At 44.0% G+C, this 21672-nt stretch overlaps 1 protein-coding gene across 1 annotated transcript in view; it reads left to right on the top strand.

Moving 5' to 3' along the window:
- Nucleotides 1–1257: 1257 nt before the first annotated feature.
- Nucleotides 1258–21672, top strand: part of LOC8027875 (acetyl-coenzyme A synthetase, cytoplasmic) — a 30294-nt gene continuing 9879 nt past the window's right edge. The window contains exons 1-12 of the mRNA XM_029984194.4: nt 1258–1825; nt 3442–3533; nt 5183–5286; nt 5890–5962; nt 7484–7559; nt 10784–10880; nt 11803–11918; nt 14800–14992; nt 16933–17066; nt 19225–19357; nt 19909–19965; nt 20482–20562. Coding sequence (XP_029840054.3) covers nt 1449–1825; nt 3442–3533; nt 5183–5286; nt 5890–5962; nt 7484–7559; nt 10784–10880; nt 11803–11918; nt 14800–14992; nt 16933–17066; nt 19225–19357; nt 19909–19965; nt 20482–20562 — 1533 coding nt within the window. The 5' untranslated portion in view covers nt 1258–1448. The remainder of the gene's footprint in view (nt 1826–3441; nt 3534–5182; nt 5287–5889; nt 5963–7483; nt 7560–10783; nt 10881–11802; nt 11919–14799; nt 14993–16932; nt 17067–19224; nt 19358–19908; nt 19966–20481; nt 20563–21672) is intronic.

Below are 21672 nucleotides of genomic sequence, written 5' to 3'. Positions count from 1 at the left end.
AAATGACGTGTCTTTTTCGTTTTGTTTAATGAACAGAATATGTCAGGTTCTGTTTAGGAATGTTTGAGATATCAATATATTTTTATGTATACTTGCAGGCGCGATACCTGTATTTGTTGCAAAAGTTCTCACTCTATTTAGTATATTCATCATTTTTATTCCTGTCGATAAGTTGTGCAGTGCGTGCTCTTCAATCTATTTTTCGCACACGTTTATTGGTTCCATCTCCATTTATGTTCACATTTCTTGTCAAGATGTAAGGTTCTTCCTCACGTAATGCCAAATATGCCTCCGAGCCATTTTAAATAAATAAATCTGAAATAAATAAATAAACAGAGAATAAAAGAGCGCATCACAACTGTGCAGTAGATACACAATCAAAGCTGTACACATATATGCTCATCGTAATTTGTTTGCGAAAGAGGTAACTTCTCGAAGCATTTTTTTTTCTTGCAAATCGGTAGAATACTTACTAAACGCTTAGCAGCAGTAGAATGCGAATAGCCCATGAAGATTTATATTAAGAGAACAGTAACAAAAAATACTTTACAAAACTAGAAAACTCACATTACAATGGCGCGAATCTTCCGAAATCATTTGAAGGCAGCCATCCAAACCTCGTGTTATAACGACGAAAATCCACAACAAACACCAAATATAGTAGTCACATTCGCCGATCTAAATCACCCCGCAATACATTATAATAACTCTATGCCGCAAACAATGTTAAGTACAAAAGCTCACCAACACAAACTAAGCAAAACAACAACAACAACAACAACAACAACAACAACAACAGCAGCAACAACAACAACAACAACAACAACAACAACAGTTGAGAGATAAAGCGGAGGAAAAATCGTCTGCTTCACGCGCAGGAGTTGCGGTGACGTCAGAACGACGCCGAGCTCTGATTGGCTTTGATTGAAAGGGTAGTGGGTAGACCTCAATGCTAGATGCCATGAGGTCTACCCACTATTCTTTTTTTTTTTTTTCCGATCAACCATTCGCAACACTTGAAGAAGCAGATGAACTTGCGCTTTGCATACCAGGTGATACCGCTGAAACACCGACTAATAATTAAATCAGCTCTGCACAAAGCTTTGTAAACTCCCTCAACCAATACGCAAAAAAAAAAAAAAAAAAAAAAAATGAAACGAGTTTTAACCTATTTATCGATTCACGAGCTTCACGTCGCCGCCGCAAGGAAGCCCCACGGCGCCTTGGTATAAAAGGAAGCAGACGACGTCACGTAGAAAAAAAAAGGTCAAAAGCAGTGCGTCTACCGCATCGTCTGCATCGATTCCGTGCTGGCCGCGCCGCGCCGTGCCGTGCACACCACAGGATATTCTCCGAGGTCGCGGCGGTGTAGACGTCAACATCCCTCATCATTTTCGAATACGGACTCTACCTAGACAACGTGATCGTCACCGAAGCAGCGAGCAACCATGACCAACGAGCGTGCGACGAACGGCCAAACCGACAGGAACGACTCCGGCACTGCAGAGGTTTCGCCTCCATCCGAAAGCAATGTCCTATTCAATCCGCCGAGTAGGGTTCGAGACGTCGCGTACGTCAAGAGCATGGCCCAATACCGAGAGATGTATGAGAGATCTCTGCGGGACCCCGAAGGGTTCTGGAAGGACATTGCCGAGGATTTTTACTGGAAGCAGGGCCCCAAGGGCAAGTTCGTGGATTATAACATCGACGTGCGCAAGGGACCCGTCTACATTAGGTGGCTGGAGGGAGCCAAGACGAACATCTCGTACAACCTACTCGACAGAAATGTCGAGAGGGGTCTGGGCAGCACCGCCGCGTACCATTGGTAAGTCGGTGCCTTTTTTTTTATGTGTATATTTTTCTGTGTGTGTCTATGCGAAAATATTTCAGAAGCTGGGAGATGTGTTATGATAGATCGCGCACGCATTTGCTCCGCATGCACAAGCCGATGATATCCCTCCCGCATAAAAAGCGAAACGTCGAATAAACTTTTTTTTTTTTTTTTTTGTCAGCTCGGTGCACTTTGTTTAGTGTACGTTTACCAGTATATGCTAGTCTTTCGTCAAAAGTTCGGACAATTTCATTTAGACGGCCCGTAAAAAGCTACTACGTGCCTGAATGGCGCCGAAAACGTGAGAACTGGAATTTTTGACGGTCATTTGGTCAGGCATAGCCTTCATCGAACATTCGAGTCGTGTATTAAGTATGCACGCGAAGCACTCGGAAAATCGCAATAACGGAAACCTCCCAAGAGTCATCGAATCTCCGTCCAAGGATGGTTTCGGTTTCGATTGTCCAGTGTTGGTCGAATGGTTTTTCTTTCTCCTGGCTATCTAGCGTCACAGTGCATCGATTCATTTGGTATTTTAATCGTATACTCGGCTCTTGCTCGTTAATATTTGAGTACTTTTTTTTTCTCGGCACACGGCTCAATTTTTTTTTATTTTGGATTGAGTGGTTTCTTTACGTCAACCTCACGAGAACAGTTTATGCTGAGATAGGTGCACGCTCGGCGTTATTACTGTATTATACAGAATGGAGGAAGTTGCATTTACGTGCGTGAGCAGGAAACCCCATTTGACATCATGCAGAGGACTACCACAACAAAATGGGGTTCGCTATCATGCAACGTGGCAGATTTTTCTTTTTATTGTAAAAAAAAAAAAAAAAAAGTTGATTGATTTTAGTTTTTACGTCAGTCTGATGGGATTTAAACGATACGCGTTTTTTAAGAATAAATTAATAAGCAACAATATATGACCTTCGGAAAAACTGATTCGGCGGTGACCCAGAACGCAAATCAAAACCGAAACCTGGGCAGCCTTATATTCTCTGACGTCATACTTCACGAACCAATCAGCGAGTAGCATGTGGGGTAATTTCGTCGACTCTTGATGCGAGGAGGCGCTTTCCTGCCGTGTGCATGTACGAGTAAGCCTTCGTTCAGTGCTATGGTTCAATGATCCAGGGTGACAATATTTGTTTTCAAACCACAAATGACTGCCTGAGCAAAAGAATAATGCACATTTCTCTCTCTCTCTCTCTATATATATATATATAAGAATTACAATAAAAAAAACAACAGAAAAACAACTCTGGTTTCAATAACTTCTTTTATGTACAAATCTAAAACCAACTAAGTGAATCAACAAGCACAAATGATACAGAAGTAATACTAATACAAGGCATGCCTTACTTGGATATATAGAATATGAATTTAGGCATATGTAAACTGAAGTTCTGAAAACAAGTAGATGCAAGTTTCCTTTATAAATTCTTGAGTTTTTGGAGTGATGGGAAAAAGCGTGCGAGTGTTTTAAATACTTCGTAAATCACTATTTTCTGGGAAAATGTCAAATGAAGAATCACTGTATTTACTTGTATTGCAATATTTATAAAAAACAAACAAACAAACAAACTACTGATGTTTTTTTTTATTAGGGAAGGAAATGATCCTGATGACACACGGACAATAACTTACCAGCAGCTTCTTGACGAGGTCTGCCAGTTTGCCAACGTTCTGAAGAGCAAAGGTATGTAAAATGAAAAGTGGATGGATTGATTGCTTTATTGGAGTTTATTGGTGCAAAGGTGTGATAGAGTGTAAAGTTATGTGATACACACTACGTCACAATCTGGCTGTTTAAACGTTGATTTCTCATAAGCCTATATACTTTGTATGAGTAGTAAATTACAGCACATTTTAATTGCACCTGTAAAGTATTCGAAGTACATTCTAGGTGTACATACTTGCGCTTTTTTTCTCGGAGAGCTTGGAAGCTGAAATTGTGTCAACAGACTCTTAATAATAATCTTTATATTTTGGGTGCCTCAAAACGGCCAGGTGGCCTTCTGTTAGGTGCACCAACTCGTACAAATGGAAACCCTTGAACAATAATCCTACTCATATTAAAGATAAATATTGATATACACTGACTCACTATGAGGTGGCCAAAAGTTTGTCGCACTGACAGCAATATGTAGAAAGGGGTGTGGTGATGTCAACTTGAAGTGGAACAGCCTGTTGTATGATGTCTGTAAACAAGAAAGAGGTGACACGCTGCATGGTGAACAAATATCAAAACAGGTGGACTGTTTTGTAGTGCGGAAAGGAACATGAAAATGGATTTTACTAATAAGTCTTGAAGAATCAATGACACCATTCAATGACACCATTAATGCTCTTATGTAGGAATACCAAGTCATGGACAGTTCTGTGGGCTAGAAGCTTCAGTGAAAATCTAGCATTCATAGTCATATTACATGCATTGTCCAATCCATCTATCATAAACAATTCAAAGAAATCTTTTTTGCACACATTTCATGATCAAGGCCTGAGTTAAATACTGAATTCCAAATCACAGAAGCAAATTCGAGCCTTGAAGCCTAAGTAACTAAAGATGTATCAAGCAATGGGGCTTTTTGAAATGCTTGGTCAAACGTGATATAACTCCTAGAACTAATTCTTAGCTGATCGTGAACCTTTTCTTCCCCAACCAAATGCCGAGTTCTTAAATTACTAGTGTAATCATTAATTTTTTGTCCCATTGATTTATGTTTCATGGAAACGAAAGTAGGGTTCCAGTGCTATCTAATAGATGGCGCAAGTGTACCGGCAAAAATATGCTTACCGCGACATCCCGAGAGATGCCCCATGCCCGAAAGATAACCCACGTGCATTTCTGGCTCGATTTGCTATTTTTTAAAGACTGAAAGATAGCTTACTTCTAGTAATCATAGTGTTAAAATCACTGATGGCTTTGACATAGATGCGGCTAGTTATCTATGGCGGAATATAAGTGAACTTTGCTGACGGGGAAGTGCGGGGAAGATCTTTGGTTCATTGCACTTTGCAGCAATAACGAGTTTGCCGGGGACACACAACCTAAAAATAGCATTTTCTCATCTTTTCTTGGTTGCACACCGAAAGTTAGCTTACTCCTTATTCCCACCCAATTTGCTCCACAGTTCTGGTGGGCCATCTCACGGGATATGACGGTATGTCACGTGGTCGGCCCAAAAAAGTAGCTGTAACAGGGGTCTCTTTGCTGTCAGCGAATCGGGCATTGATGAAGGTCACATATTTACAGTTTCACGGGTCCGCCCGGTCTGCAAGTTGGGACTTCCCCAGATACCGTAGAGTAGATGACCAACTGATAAACATAATTTATTGTCTTTTCAGGCTTGAAGAGAGAGGACACAGTAGCACTTTACATGCCCATGATTCCGGAGCTTGTCGTCGCCATGTTGGCGTGCACGCGTCTTGGAATTGTACATTCGATCGTCGTAAGCGAGGCTTTTCTTACACTCTGCGATCACAATTTGTGGAATTCGTGTTTTTATGATACTTTATAGGAAACTAGGCTGCTGAATTTTTGTGCCATAGAAGTTTTGCACTATAGAAGGTGTAAGAAGTTTTGTAGCATAGAGGTGTAAGCAGAATTCTGTTAGCATATGGGGTGATAGCAGACCTTTCATGCTATAGACGGTGCAAGCAGCATTCTTTTTTTCAGGAAAGAGGATATGGTGGAATATGTTTTCTAGGATAGAAGGTGGTGTCAAAACATTTGTTGCTTAGACGGTGTAAGCAGAAGTATTCCAGTGTAAAGGAGGGTGATGGCAGAATATTTTTAAGATATAGAGGGTAGCAGCAGAAATTTTACACTGCATGGGGCATAAGAACTGTAATATAAAGGGCGTAAAATGTTTGGTAACATATATAGGGTGTAAGTGGAATTTGTTTAGGATAAGTGTGCAGCAGAATTTTAGTAGCATATAGCGTGTAAGCCAAATTTTTGCAGGATAGAGGGTTTCAAGCAGAGTGTTTGCACAACAGATGGTAAAGTCGAAACATTGGTGTCAAGTTCTGAGTGTGATTTCATCCTACAGTTTGCAGGATTCTCCAAGGATTCCCTTGCTGAGCGTATGAAAGATGCCAAGTGCAAAATGGTTGTAACTGCAGGTGAGCTTGTACCTTTTGATGTCAAAGAAACTGTCAATTTAGGAGGAATTTGTTTGGTCATTTACTCGCATTCCCAAGTTGAGTTCACAATTTTTTTTAAATTTTAATTTGATGCAGCCTTCTTTTCATCCTATTTTATATAAATAAATAATGTAGCAAATATTTTAATTTATCTTTCCTCATAAAAGACATTAAATATGGTAAACTTGATTTGGTTATTTTACGTATTTATACTGCTTGGTATGTTGCAATGTCAATCATGAAAAAAAAAAAGCTTTTTTTTAGTATTCTTGTTTTTTTTATACATCTCTTCTCCTTCTTTTGCCTTACAGCATAGTCATTTGGTTAGCTTCAAACTTCACATGTATGCAAGTAGTGATTTTTAAAGTTGCATATAAACCGAGTAAACCACTAAAATATAGGAAATTTAATTGAATGATTCCTGAGAAATGTAACACTCTTAAAATTATGTTTTCCTTAGACTAAAATACAAGATTTATAATTCTGTGATGCTCTTAAATTTGTTTTTCACAAAAACAAGATTGTAGAATGAAACCAGCATTTGCCTTTTAACTTATTTAAAGAAAGTGTATGCGACCAAATTACAATACCATGAAATACTGAGCATGTGCCCTATGTCACAATAAGTGCGCACTGCTACTTTCACAATGTTTGACAACAAAGCAAAGGATCTAGGGAACGCACATTTAGCTCACCGAGACGCCCCTCCTGGTCAGCCGCCTCTTTAAGCACTCCGGAGCAAAGCAGTAAAGCCCACCCTTTCATGTCACGAATACATGAAAGGAAAAAAATATAAAGGACGGGGATGGAAACAGAACTTCTTCAAAGTAGTTCTGTTTTTGTCCCCGTCCTTTATGTTTTATCCTTTCATGTATTCGTATCTATTCACCGACACACTTGTTTTCAATTGTTCCTTTCATGTCCCATCTTTATTTTTGCTCTTGAACCTAACCAGGCGCCCACCCCTGGTTTATCAAGACTATTTGTAAATTTCGGGCACACACTATACCTTTTGGTTTGTTGTTCAAGGGAATCTCTGACAGACCTAGAAAAAAGCCATAATACCTTATTTAAATTCTAAAGATACATAGATCTAAAATCTGTCATAACAAAATGTAGTCAACCAACAAGCTAGAAAAGATATTGTCCTTTCAGTACCAAGAGAAAGTAACATTCATGACAACAATAACGCGAGTGTCGCTTCACTGCAGTGCATGTGAGCCACGTGGGAAGTGCACTGTTATGCACTGAAAAATGCTAGTCGATTCTGAGATCAAATGAATTATGTCGGCAGCCAAAACTTCCTAATATTTTAACATGTCTATTAAACCTTTATGACGGATGTTCGAGAATGACTGAACTAATGAAGGGCACAGTCAAACACAAAAGCTCATTTGCCTCAACTTCTAAAATTTTTTCTTGGAATTGATTTTTGACGTTTTGGTCAGAACTCACAGCTCTCTCCGAGTCATTGACAATCACTGTTTCCTTCAAATATAGACGGTGTCTGGAGAGGCAACAAGCTGGTCAACCTCAAGGAAATTGTGGACCAAGCTGTAGCAAAGGCCAAAGAGCTGTAAGTGAAGCTAAGCATCGAGCCATAAATCACACATTCCCAATGTACCTTATACATAGAACATCACTCAGCAGTATAATGATGAATTGCTTTCAAAATAACATATCTTCGCCGTGTAGTACAGTCTGTTCATGCTCTACTTGGATGGACTATAGTTAGTTTCAGGTTAAAAAACATAAGTCACTCCAACAAAGTTCTCTGCTCACCTTGTTTAGTAATTTCCTTCTCTCCACTTGGCTCCTCTCCAGCATTTACTTTGCTAAAAGAGTGGAAGGCTTTGTGGGAGGATCTTGCCCTGCATTTTTTATGTTGTAGCAGACTTGGACAGCAAAGGAGACTATAGTAGCCTGTGCGCTAACAATACACAAAGCAGTACTGCTTTGTAAAAATAATTTAAAGCAAAAAGAGAACTGCTGTTGACGTTTGCTACATATTGCGCCGTCTGTAAGTCGACTTCCGTCTGCTGCCCATAGAGGTAGCTAGTTTAAACAGCGAAGGCGTCGCCGTAGGCAACACCGTGCGGTTAAAAAAAAGAAAAGTAGAAAACGGTGATTGAAGGTTATTGGAAGAGAAGCATGTAGCTTTTTTTTGCAGTTCAGTTCTAAACACGAGAAGTATACATCCAGATTGACGACATACATGTTTAACGATAGAACTTCTAGAATTTATGTAAAAATGCAAAACTGAACTTCATCGAGTGCCTAGAGCAAGCACCTATGCCAAGCTCTTTAATGCTTGGAAGTCTTTAAGCACTAATCCTGTGCTTCTGTTCAGCTTGCTGTTGTTCTTAAGCTGTCCGTAGGCATTTATGGAGTGAACCACCGCAAGCTTTCCCTTTAAGGGGACACACCCCCTAGGGAGGTCAACTTCTGAACCCTTGTCTTAAACTTAATGAAATTTACAGGGTAGGCTGGTGCTCATGCTGGAGGGTGTGTAACAAAATTTCAGGTCTGTCAGTTAAATGAAAAGGAAATAAGAGTAGCTTCTATCAGCAACACGCGTACATTGTTTAGTTAATCTATCGCCAGAAAACTATTGCGATATTCAAGGTTTTTATTTGCTAGATATGTAGCAGAATGCCTAGAGGGTGCGGCTATGGAACGTTTTTTTTTTAAAGTAATTTATTTCTATAAATTTTCTCTTCTGCAAAATTGGTCAACTTTTTGGTCTTCTGTGCCTTTGACAAAATGTCAACATTTTTTACAAAAGACATCCGTAAAGTGACAAGAAAGTTCCATAGCCGCACTCCTTATTCAATTTCAATCAGGAAAAGGGAAGAATGAGCTTTCTCGGTTTTGCCATTATCAAACGATAGATTGACTAAAATGGAATTTATACCAAAAAGTGGAACGGAGAAAAATGCATTCAAAGTGCTCCAAACCCTACCTTTTCTATAGCTTTGGTGGACAGAAAATAATTTATAAAAAATTAACTATACAGTGCAAATTAATTAAACTTTTTGGGAATACTCTCTAGATGTTGGTGGATGTGAATATGTCAGTTTTCAAAAATCAACTTTTTTCGCAGAAATTTCTTTTTCTGGGCAGTGTCTCCCCTTAAGAATGTTCAATATGCCAACCTGTGTAAAATTCAGTTCTTCCTGAAACTAAGGGGAGAGGGCCGGCGAGCTTGCATTGGAGCGAGGGGAAGAAGCGATGGACAAACACAAAACTCCAACAGAGCTGAAGTTGTATTACACCGTGACGTCCTTAAATAGGCGCACAATCAGCAGAGGTAAGTCTCCATCAATATGAAAGACCCACTTGGAAGCACATGGTTGATACAATTGGGGAGACACGCTGCTCACTCTTTGAGCAATTTTACGTCGCTGCGAGGGAAAGGGAGGCGGTTTTTCACTGTGCACCGATTCAATTTGACCGCGTTGGTGCGATGCGGGACAGCCCACAGCACACTCCGCAGCCCTACTAGTCACTGTCTCCATCAACTGTGCTCTCCAAGTGGGTCTTCTATATTGGTGGGAACTGTACACACCTAAAGTTAACACCACAAAAGAATCTTCAAACAACTCTAGAAACAAAAAAGCTCGAAGTACACCTAAGCACTTCTTGTGAGTCGTGAATGCGAAAGCATGCAAGCCACTCGTCCGCTCCCTTTTTCGTCTGCTGCATACTTTTCGTCGCCGGTCAGCGCACGTGCTCCCCTGTTGACCTTGGATGCTCCGTGTTAACGGCGCGTTGATGGACACGCAGCGCCATGGGGTGAGCGGTCGTGGAAACTGATGAGCGCAGTGGCCAATGGGAGCCTCGTCGACGTGCGCCAGCCAATGGAATTGAAGGCGATCGCGGAAACTAGGTGCCGTTTTCGCGCTTCAAACTGATGACGTCTGCTCGCTCCATGGGACAGTTAATGCTTTCGCTTTAAAAAACAATGACAAGCAAGGACGCCAGCACAAAGACGAAACCCACCATCTAAACAAAAATGCAGCCACAGCCATGACTACCGGACACATAAGGAAGGGGAAACGGCAGCAAGATTCTTTTGTTCTGTGAAGTTTAAATGTGTACTTCTGGTCGTGGGTCTATTTAAGGGTGTCTAGGTGTAATAAAAATTTAGCTATTGATTAGAGTTTTGTCTTTGTTTACCCCACCTTCCCTTTGCTCCAGGGTTACCACTATGTCCGTTCTGTTTTAAGACGCCACAGGCAGCCCCTTGCCAACTATAGACGATTGCAAACTTAGCATCCCGACAGGTGCCCCATGGGTACCAGCGCACCAAGCATGCGCTTGAATGTGGCCTTGACAGGCTTGCAATCACGTGTGCTTGCTTGCACGTGCAGAAACGTGGTGGGCGGCAGCCAGATGCCCTGCTTGTAATCGTCTATACCAGGGGTGGCCAGGCTGACCCGGCCTAAGAGCCGCAAACGAATCCACAAAACTTCCAAGAGCCGCGGGTTGGGGGGGGGGGGGGGGGGGGGGTGCAAATTAAAATTTTGTTTGGACTCTGACTGTATGTATGAGTGCACAAGGCTGTAAGACAGTACGTATGGGGGTACAAGGCTGCCAAACCGCGAGCCATACTTTATTCTGCCTGAAATCCCTTCTTTTTTATCCTGGGGAAACGCGGAAAGGGGCGGGGGGGGAGGGGTGGGGGGTTCACTTACGAGGGATCCGCGAGCCGCACTTGGAACAGCAAAGAGCCGCATGCGGCTCGCGAGCCGCGGTTTGGCCACCCGTGGTCTATACCATTAATTTCATTCCATGCAGCGGGCACGAAGTGAAGCACACCATTGTGGTGCGACACCTAACGTCGCCGACCGAACGAAGAATGGACATTGGCAAGCGACCCTACTCAGGACTTAAGGTATGCTGCAACTTTCAGTTAAAGCATGCGTTAAAATGTTAACATTCCATAGTGTTTGTAAATAAAATAATTCAATACATGAACAATAAAAAAAAAAAATCAGATTCGTAAATAAGAAAAATAAAGAGGCTAAGGGTGTTTCAAATGGCCCCACTTTGTTCTGTATACAGTTGGCTTTTAATTGTGACTAGTTCAAACCAGTTTTATTTACAACTATGCAATCCTATTTGACAAATGGTGTTGTGGCGGTTTGGTTATTTAGTGAGTCAGATTGGCCGGGACTTTAAATTACTGCTGAGCTTAGCTTTATTTATTCAATTGTTCCTCATAGCTTCGGCCATATTTGCCTTATTTCTCCGTGTTGTTTCATTTCTCTCTTTTAAATATTGCATGCCATTTCATATATTGAAGACAGTTTCCTATTAGTATAAAATATAGCCTGACAGCAGCTGGCTGTCTGAACTAAAGCAGCACCAGAACAATTGTTTTTCAACGAATTCAAGAGTCCTTCCAAAACTGCAGCAGCTTTTTGTAACCAGTTTTTAAAATCTGTTTTCTTTCACTGGGGTATACCGTACACTGGTCACCGGTAAGCTAAGCTTGAGAGTAAGGACACTTCGTTCATTTTGGTGCTCCGAATCATGGTTGCCAGTTATATGAAGGTCCATCTAAAATCGTAGGAAACACTTTTTCTGTCCTTCAGAAATGTTAAAACAGTTTGCGACAGAGCGAGACAATGTTGCCCGAGCTTCTTGACACTGTACCTAAAGATCGGGAAGTCGCACTTTTGAATCGTAGCCATCGGAAAAATGGAGCGCCATTACACTGCTTAGCTCATTTCTGTAATGGCTCTAATTCCTGGTGCATCAAAATGTACAGATAACAAAAGGAGTCGACAAGTTACCCAATTAATTAATTTCAGATTTCGTGGGATGCCGACGTGGACAGCTGGTGGCACGAAGACGTGACCAACCAGCCCACGACCTGCACGCCAGAATGGATGGATGCCGAGTCTCCGCTCTTTCTGCTTTACACGAGGTGAGCTGGACGACAGAAGCGTCAGAAACTGATCCAGTTGGTACCGGCCGTTCCTAAAAGCGTGGTGGATGGAATCCAATAATAAACAAGCTGGCTCGCGTTTCAGCCATTGCCAACTTGTTACGTAACGAAGCGCACCAAAAATCTGGAGCTTTTGATTGCCGTGTGCGAAGGGACGGTGACAGCCCTTAGTGCATGCAGTAACGCCCACTTCTACGCGTATCTACATTTTAATTACTTGATCACACACGACGCAGCCACGTGGTTGCTGCTGAAGAATATGGGAAAGGGAACACACTGCACACGTGAGTCAACTGAATTGAGACAGGTACCGTGATGAGTGGGGGCGTCTGCTTCAGACGGTATGCGCAAATCAAGCTCTACTGTGAGGATTGTGTAGTGGCGTCCTTTGTCGACTGTAACAGTGGAAGACACTGCCACCTGGCAAGAGCCAAGTGTGCATGCTTTGCCTGGCATCACAGGGTCATGAGCGAACATGAAACTGAGTCTTCTGTTGACGCGACGAATGCAGCTGGGAAGTCGCTCCAACAGCTACCGCTGTAGAAGAGGGTAAAGAAGACATACAACAAGCAAACAATTGTCTGTTTTTTTTTTTCTTACAGCGGAGCTGTTAAGCGCTAGGTTCCCCAGGATCGTGTCCGGTATGTCGACACAAACCTACCTGGACAGCTACCGCCATCTGTAAACGATGGCGGCAAGCACACAACCAGTATGGTTTCCGCCGTCGCTCGTAGAGGGCGGTAACCTTTCCAGCTATCATAGAAGAATTGATAGCTGGTGGGAATTCATTGTAGGAAACAGCGTAAAAAACAGACGACGATGAAGAAGAAGCACATGTAACGAGCGTAGCGCTCGTCACGTTTGTTTCTTCGTCCTTGTCTGTTTTGCGCGCTGTTTCCTACGCTCCTACTCTCTTATCAGTTTTGGTTTCGACTCGCGATGGGTCGGCCGTGCGCCCTTTCGGGGAAAGAAAACAGGTTGCGGAAGGAGTGGCGACGTACGCAGCAGCGTGAATGGGTCCATAACCGCCGCAAAGCCGCCTTCGCCTCGACTTCCACTGCATCCAGCGCTTCAAATTCCTTTGCCAAAGGGCACATCGCTCGCCTGGAAAGCAGCCGCTGAGAACAGAACCAGCGATGTAAAGGGCGCCGGCGGGCCAACGCCACGGACGACGATCGTGCCACGGAGGCGAAGCGCAAGCGCGATGCTCGGTGACGACTGCACTCTTCGCCGGCTGAACAGTTCTCGGGTGCGATGGCGAGGTTTTGAAAGGAGTTTGTAGAGAACCCGTTTGGCGTCACGTGCGCCGTGTGCGACCAACTCTGGTTCGCCGGAGACGTATCCACGATCGGCGGCTTGTCGGACTAGAAAAAGCGGGAATTGGGCGTGTGCGCGTTGCGGAAGTGTATCGAGTACAGCTCCGCTGGTCTTCCTTCTTCACAAGAGTGGAAAGGCTGAACGTTTTTTTTGTGCATTTTGTTTTATAACCAGTTGGACGATGTCGGCAGTGCCTGAAACGCAAGCCAGCTCGTTTGTGAGATTTCATCCGCTATAATTCTAGAGACGTGTTGGACAAGTCAAAAACCGATTTCTGCAGTACTCTTGTGCTGTGAGGAATCCTCGTACGTATACACAAAGTTTAACCTTAAAACTATGGCACATTCAGAACCATGCTGTTCTTTTTGAGCGAGTATTTCATGAGCCGAGACTTTTAGGTCTGTCTGTCGCTCAAGAACGGTACGACATTGTGTTGGTGCTAGTGGAATGGGCACAAACCCGAACGTCTAAAAAGACGATTTAAGACAGCTGTGCTTTAAGCAGTGCAGACATAATGAACCTTATTTTTTTAGATGCTTATTTTTATTCTGTTCGCTGTACTTCAACGCTACGCTGCCATACTAGAGGTGATCACCTGCACTGCAGTGTTCGTGCCGCGAACGGAGGCTTAGATTGGCTTCATGTTGCCTGTTTCAGTGGTTGAGTATCTTGGTGAGAGAGAAGAAGGCTAGTTATGACGGATTTAGAGTAACGTGCACTGAGTGTTCATATAGAACGCTTGACATCTCGTATATAAAAGAACTGATCATCCCGAGAATGTATGAGGACTGGTATTGCCAAGTTTTTAAACACATAGCAAATGTTGGACAATATTAGCCTACAACGTTACTGTAACATTTTTCAGGTAACATACCCTGAAAAATGATTGCACATTTTAACATAACATTACAGGATAACAAAACCACCCTCTTGTAACATAAAAAAAAAAGCAGTAACATTACAGCACCATTAGCCCGCAACATTCCAGTAACATTATGGTTGCATTTCATGCTATTTGGTCTAGCGGCGGCATCGCTTGCACCGATGACACGTTTACTTCAACCTCGAATGACCACTTGACTGGATATGTGGGAATTTCATGCACTTTTACTCTGTCTTCAAAACAAAACAAAACAAATTTGACGTTTGTGTTTAGACAGCGTCAGGTAGGTTTGCTTTTGAGGTGCGGCGACGCTAGTTTACGCCGCAGATGAAAAATTTAATTGGCGTGGTATCACTGTTACTCTGGGATCTTTAACGTCACCACGCAGTAGCATGCACGACTGTACGCCGGTACGACGCTCCTCCAGATCGAAATGGACAGGCGTGGGGATTGAACACGGGATACTTGGTTTCTGCAGCGCGAGCTTTTGCCCCACGTTCTCCGAACTTTGTCTTTGAATCAATGCATTTCTGTTTTTTTCTATATACGACTAGAACGGAACCCCACGCGTAAAAAATTATTTCGAGCATGTATATTTACTCACGCACGGTTCCATCTACCATCCTCAATCGCCCACACAGTTTTCGATTTCTCGCGCAGCGGTTCAACCGGCAAGCCCAAGGGCATCCTTCACACAACGGCAGGCTACATGCTGTTCACTGCCACGACGTTCAAGTACGTGTTCGACTACCATCCCGGGGATGTTTACTTCTGCACGGCTGACATCGGCTGGATCACGGGCCACTCGTACGTCGTGTACGGTGTGCTGGCGAACGGTGCGACCAGTGTCATGGTGAGGACCTCTTTTACCGAACAGTGCCGTTCCACGGCACTCCACTTGCGCCTACAAGTGCCATCCGAAAGAGAGTCTGATGGCGCGTGTATCACTGGGGAACTTGCTAACGCACCTTTCCGCCTGCGTTCACGCCACTTCGCGGCAACAGTATGCAGCTGCTAATTACAAAACTATTAATCCATTTGGCCCCGTCGTACACACCACTTCCCGGCGTCCAGCCGGCAACCCAAGCCCCGCCGTCTTTTAGGCACCTTCAGAAAGTAAGTCCCATACCATTTTGTTTAGCGAAGTTTCGTCGACAACATTCATAGTCGTAAATATCACCAGATGCCCCAATAAAACAAAATGTTCAAGAAAAAAAATTTGAAAGTAAGCTTACCCTGTGGATCGAACCCGGGACCGCTTTCGCGTGAGGCAGACATCTAACCACTAAGCTACGGTACCGCTTCAAAAATCTCGTTTTGACAACTCGTTTTATACGAGACTTTTGGACGGCACTTGAACGTGTGAGTGGAGTATTGTCAAACGGCACTTGAACGCTCTGCAAGAGTGCCGTCGGACAGTACTCTAGACACTATGTTACCGAAAACCATATGGTACCTGGAACGCATCACTGACTGGTGTGCATACTGTGCCCCGAAAAGTAGTACCCCGATTTCCGCCCGACGGCGCCGTACGAGTGTCGCGTTGTCACCATCCATAAACCTGGCGGTGTCGCGGCAGCGACCGTGGTGGTGGCAAACTCCCTATTCTGCTACAAGTCGCTCGCTGGTTTGATGGTCTGCGGAAGTTTTGGCAGCTGAAAGTTGGGACACAGACGACAACAATGGCACCAGCGTTTGCTAAAGCTTTTTGCCAAAAGTTCTGCAACCAATTTCACCAGGATTACGACGTCCGATGACGCGACACTCCGGCCTTTGTGACGCCCCTTGTTGCCACACTGGGGCCACCTTCGATGCATGGGCGGAATATAGGAAGCTAAACAGACAAGTCGAAGATGCGTTCCAGGGACTGTGCCGAAAACATTTAATGCTTTTTCAAACAATTTAACAAAGACACGGATGCCGAATGCAGATGTCCACGTTGAATGCACGGCTACGGTATATCGGCAATCAAAAACTCTTTCTTAGATTTGCAACTTCGGCGATGCTGTTTATCCGGACTTCGGCACGAGTGGTAAGAGTCCTTATGACAATACACAATTAAAAAAATATTTATTAAAATTCGGCGAATAATTAGGTCGTTCAAATATGTTGTCACAATAAGAACTGGCAGGATGACATATAGTCCCGCCTCATTAATACAAACCCCGTTAATTTAAATACTCTGCCATGTAGACACCTTTCGGGGTACAAACAGAAAACGCACGCATTTTTGTCTCATTATTATAAATGGTTTTTGCGCAGTCTTAGAATGTGGCGTCACCCCGTACTAACATTGCGCCCATGAGACGCCGGCACGCGGCAACGCCATGACGGACGCGTCTGCTGCTTTGCAGCGACTTTCGTCAAGCGTCCGCCTGTTTGCTGCTTGGGGCGGGTCGGGGGCTTCACCGTAGACAACGTTTGAGGGGGAAAAGACATACTCCTTGTCTTTTAAGCGGTATTGACGAAGGTGTTCATTTTTATGAGACGTCACTGTATAGGGTAGGCAAGATGTCAAACGAATTGTAAATACAGTCATTAACATGAAAGATGGCACCGGATCCTAGCGATATGACCACAAAAGTGGACCGGAATGAAAGGTATCAGCTTGCATTTATAAAGAGCTAAAAGGGCGACAGTTTGACTATCTATCGAGGGACGAAAATGCGAGAAGCAGACGTGCCCGTCGAAAAGATTGTGCGGACGGTATGTTGCCGCCCTCCGTTTTGTGCATTATTTCGTTGACCACACTGAGTTTGTAACGCCGAGCCCACCTGCTCTCTGACCGGACAGTTTGAAGGAGTGCCATTCTATCCGGACGCGGGACGTCTGTGGGCCATTGTGGACAAGTACCGAGTGACCCAGTTCTACACCGCACCCACGGCAGTCAGGGCGCTAATGAAGTATGGCGACCAGTACGTCAAGAAGTGAGTCTCTGCGGAATTCTCTGCCTGCACACCTTTCCAACGCTTATCACCCGGACAAAATGTGTAGAGTTAATTGCTGTGGCAACATGCATGGCAACTTATATTCGGAACACATTTTACGGCCCAGGAGGCAAGTATGACAGCACCCAAAAGGCAATAGACTATTTCCAAACATCCCTGCGTGCAATGCAGCGCTTGTTGCATTGGCCATGGAGTGGCTTAGTTTTGGTTTCGATTGCGTCTTGCATCTTGGCACTGCATGAAAATAAAGTTGGCGCTCGCTTGCATGTCACCTGTTCATCTGTGCGAGAGCCCTTGTCGAAACACGGACCTCCGGCGGCCGTAAGAGCCTGCCTTTAGGCTTAGCGAAGAGTAGGAGTGTGGCCGGCCACGTTCCCTGCCTTTCTGGCTACCATTCCAGAGTTGAACGTGACCCTCCCGTCTCACGGATCATTTAAGAAGCCTAAAATATTGAGGAGACAATGAAGCAGGACGAGCAGCAGAATATACTTCTTCCTCTATGCGTTGTCGTAGTCCTGTGTTTACCTGCGCAAAAACTCTGGCACGTCGGTAGCGCTCAAAAAGATGCCTTAGCATTCTATCCGTATTGGCGGGCGACACTCGCAGTATTTGAGGAAAGTCGCAGATTCGAAAATGCAAGCATCGTATTTGGTTGAGACGGGATGTCGTGAAGCGAGGTTGGCAAATCAAAACCGAAACTTAGTTGCAAAGGGTTCTTCCAGAATGCTTTTCGTGGCACTATGCCACTAGGATTGCTTCGATTTTGCAAGAGGTCTGTCTTTGGAATAATAATCTTTAGAAGCTAATTCTATGCTTGAACTGGCGACCACGATGTGGCAGTGCGAGGTCAAACAATTTTGAGAGTTCCCCTCAAAAATGCTGGTGCAGGTGCTCGGTGGAAACCCTTACCCACAGCTTTGGATGTTCCCATATACAGCTGTTGCACTTTACAGAGTTGTGGCCAATAGACCTTATGCGAAATTGCTCGGTGGTCTGACAACACTGAGAGCGTCGCCATTTTAATGTTGGCAAGCGTCGTTGGTACCGAAGCGCGGTGAAGGCATTGGGGGCAGCCATATGGGCAGCGTGCAATGGCACGGCAGCTGTGTTTTCCGCATTCTGACCATGGAATGTGGATGAACAGTATTAAGCAATCTACCGCAACTGTCTGACAAAACTCTCGGAGGCCTGTGCACACTGGAGACAACCTCGTCGAAGCGGTGGAGCAAGTCCTACACCTTTTTCGTGGAAGCTTACACTCTGCGGGTTGTCGCCAGCGTGCACAAACCTCCGATAGTTTCGTCAGACTGTTGTAATGGGTTGCTTAAACTGTTCGTTTACATTCCATGTTTGAAAGGTGAAAAACACAGCTGCCGCGTCATCGCACACTGCCTGTGTGGTTGTCTCCGATGCCTCCACCATGCTTCGGCACTGACAACGCCTACCAACATTAAAGTGGCGAAGCTGTCAGTGTTGTCAGACCATCAGACCACCAAGCAATTTTGCATAAGGTCTATTGCAATGAAGCAAAAGAGACAAAGGCCAGCTTTTGTGTGTTTGACCTCTTTCTGGTTGTCCTGGGGTTTTGCAATGCTGCAGAAGCATCAGTAGTTAGTTGTTTGTATTCCACTGCATACAATATGAATGCCTGTATATGCTGCATTTTTTAACTACCCTAAAATACCCAGCATCTGTCCATCCCACAGTAAGTGCCCCCCCCCCCCCCCCCCTCAATTTTGTAATAAAAAAAACAAAAAAAAACATAAAGGACGTGTTTTTACATATTGTCGACCTAGGGAGCACCCACTCCCCAGTTTTACAGGGTTATCTCAGAATTTTGAGTGGACGCTTGCTCAGGATTTCAAAGTACTCTCAGGTATGACTCTTAACTAATTCTGGTCTAGTAATCATGAGCCACCTTTGAAGCGAAGCATGGAAGTGCCATAGAGGAAGCAGAGAATTCCAAGTTTAAGAGCCAAAACTCGACAATTTATCCGTTGCAAATTTTCCTGTATTTCTGGGTTTACTTCAACCATGGGCAAGCAAGCGATTCCCCTGACTGGTTCTGTGCACTATGTGTATTGTGGCAGAATTTGTACGAAATGAGTGACTGTTTTGTTTTGGCACGGCCGCACAGGTACGACAGGCGGTCGCTGCGCATTCTGGGCTCTGTGGGCGAACCCATCAACCCGGAAGCCTGGCTGTGGTACCACCGGGTGGTCGGGAACTCCAACTGCGCCATCGTAGACACCTTCTGGCAGACCGAGACGGTACGTCGACGCTTCGCGCGCATCGACGCGCAGTGCAAGAACATGCGCTTGAAACTCGTGGATCACCTTTTAAACGACGCCTTTAAGATGAGCAGAAACAGATGTACGTTAAAGCTCTAGAAGCATGGACAACGATCGACATAAACACAGAAATACGCTTGTCGGGTACTCATTCAATAATGACACTTGTAGGCACTCTTTTTTCCTGCTGCTACTATAAGAAAGTGAAATACACTTGACCCAGATATTTTCAGCTGCACCAGTGTTGAATCTTTTATTGAAGCAGTGGAGGTGGTGTGCCTTGTGAGTGATTCATGAATGCTGATTTTAATTCTCATTATGAAGAATCGAGGTTGGTGCTCTGACGGTTTGTCGGAGAGAGAGTTAAATTACATTGGTTGTTCGAGTGATTTGTTTTGCGTCATTGCCTTGTCCTTGTGTTACAGGACTACACTATATGAAATGAGAGTTCACTGACGGTGGTGCGAGTGGAACAAGCAACCAATTGTTAGCTTATTGCTAGTACTCATTAACCGAAACTTATTTTTCAGGGAGGGCACGTATTGACTCCTCTACCAGGAGCAACTCCGGCAAAACCAGGTTCTGCGGTGAGTAACTGAACTTTTTTTGTCCGAGAGTTCCAAGCCTTACGAATACAGTATTTTATGTCACACTGAAAGATGGTTCTCAGGTAGTAGTAACAGGGATCAGTAGCACTTTTGTCAGAGCAAGAAAGCTCCCAAGTTTGCAGTTGGCCGAAGAGACCATTAACTGAAGCGATAAAGGTTCTGCGGTCACTGTTGTGCGAATTGTTATTAAAAAAAGCACTGACAAAAACAAAACTGACCAAGCCAGAAATACTACTTCAAAGAGGCTGAATATGGCCATTATAACAATGCTCAGGGTAGCTCTCGCTAGCTTCATGCATGCTGAAATGAAGACAAAAAAAACTTTACTACCAGAGAACATCAATTAGTAGGGAACCTATTAAATATCATGTAAAAGACTCACATTGTTGGAAACAGAATATTTTACAAGACATTGTGATCACCTTCAGATGAAATAATAATAAAAGAATTGAAAAATTCCATGTCAATTTTTTGTGTATTTCTTTCTGCCCCCAGACCTTTCCGTTCTTCGGAGTGGAGGCAACAATACTTGACGAGCAGGGAAAGGAGGTTGAGGGAGAGGCAGAGGGATATCTGGTGAGTTATGCAACCACACTTGCATCTTTCTGTTCCTAGGTTTACTACAAATGTTTGTAAATTAATTATCAGCCTCCAGTCAAAGCCGGGAGCAATTCAGTTTGATCCCATATTTTAAACTTATCTTCGATAGAACCTTGCAAGACCATTGGGGCTCAGATTGGGAGCATTGTCTAGATTCATCCTAACAATGGGAGTATATAAAATGCACCAATATTGCAGACACCATAGGTAATGTTGCGTACTATTTCGAAGAGACCGTGAACTGAGTTTGTAGGCTTTTGGCTGAATAATGTTCAAGATACCGTATTTGCACGAATATAACGCGAAAGCAGGTTTTGATGCCCTCAAAAAAAAAAAAATATTATTACTATTATAACGCGAACCGAGGCCGCGTCACTTTCTCGCACTCGGGGGCATAGCAGATGTGAAAAGTCAATGGAAATAGAAGAAATATTGGTTTGTTTTGACTGGACTCATCCTCACTGCTCAGGTCCTTCCGTTTACCATCCACTTGGCGACTACGCAGATAAGCAGCAGCACGGCACCTGCTTGTCTGGTAGTTTCTTTTTCTTCAGTGCGAGCTCCTCGGCAGCCCACAATCCAAACAAGGCAGGAAGCAGAAGCACCAACACACAAACACCAGGGGGGCTATGTTCGACAAATGTTTCGTTTCTCCTAAAAAGAAACGGAAGTGACGAAAGTGACGATATCGCGTCTGATTGGTTAGAGGCTCAATTGACGAAAGTTCCCTCTTTCGTCATTTGAACCTCTAGTCAATCAGACGCGATCTCGTCATTTCCGTCACTTCCGTTTCTTTTTAGGAGAAACGTAACATTTGTCGAACATAGCCCCCCTGATCACTCTGGAGCAGAAACTAAACAATGCGCAGGCAGAAAAAAGACTGCTGAATCCGATACACGATTGCGTAAACGCAGTTGGTGGCCTTGGGTTGGCTTGTGTTGACTTGACTTGGCCCGGCTTGGCTTGGCTTGGCTCGAATTGGCCAGTGCCCGCATGACGCGCGCGCGCGCCGACTTTCTGCGTTGTGTGCGCGTTGTACAAACAAAAAACGATAAAAATGCTTTTTTTTATGTTTTCTATTCCCCC

This window comes from Ixodes scapularis, unplaced genomic scaffold, assembly GCF_016920785.2.
Source record: "Ixodes scapularis isolate PalLabHiFi unplaced genomic scaffold, ASM1692078v2 PGA_scaffold8__174_contigs__length_109621045, whole genome shotgun sequence".
NCBI lineage: Eukaryota > Metazoa > Arthropoda > Arachnida > Ixodida > Ixodidae > Ixodes > Ixodes scapularis.
The sequence above is the reverse complement of the archived record's forward strand: the minus strand, read 5'-3'. Positions and strand labels throughout refer to the sequence as shown.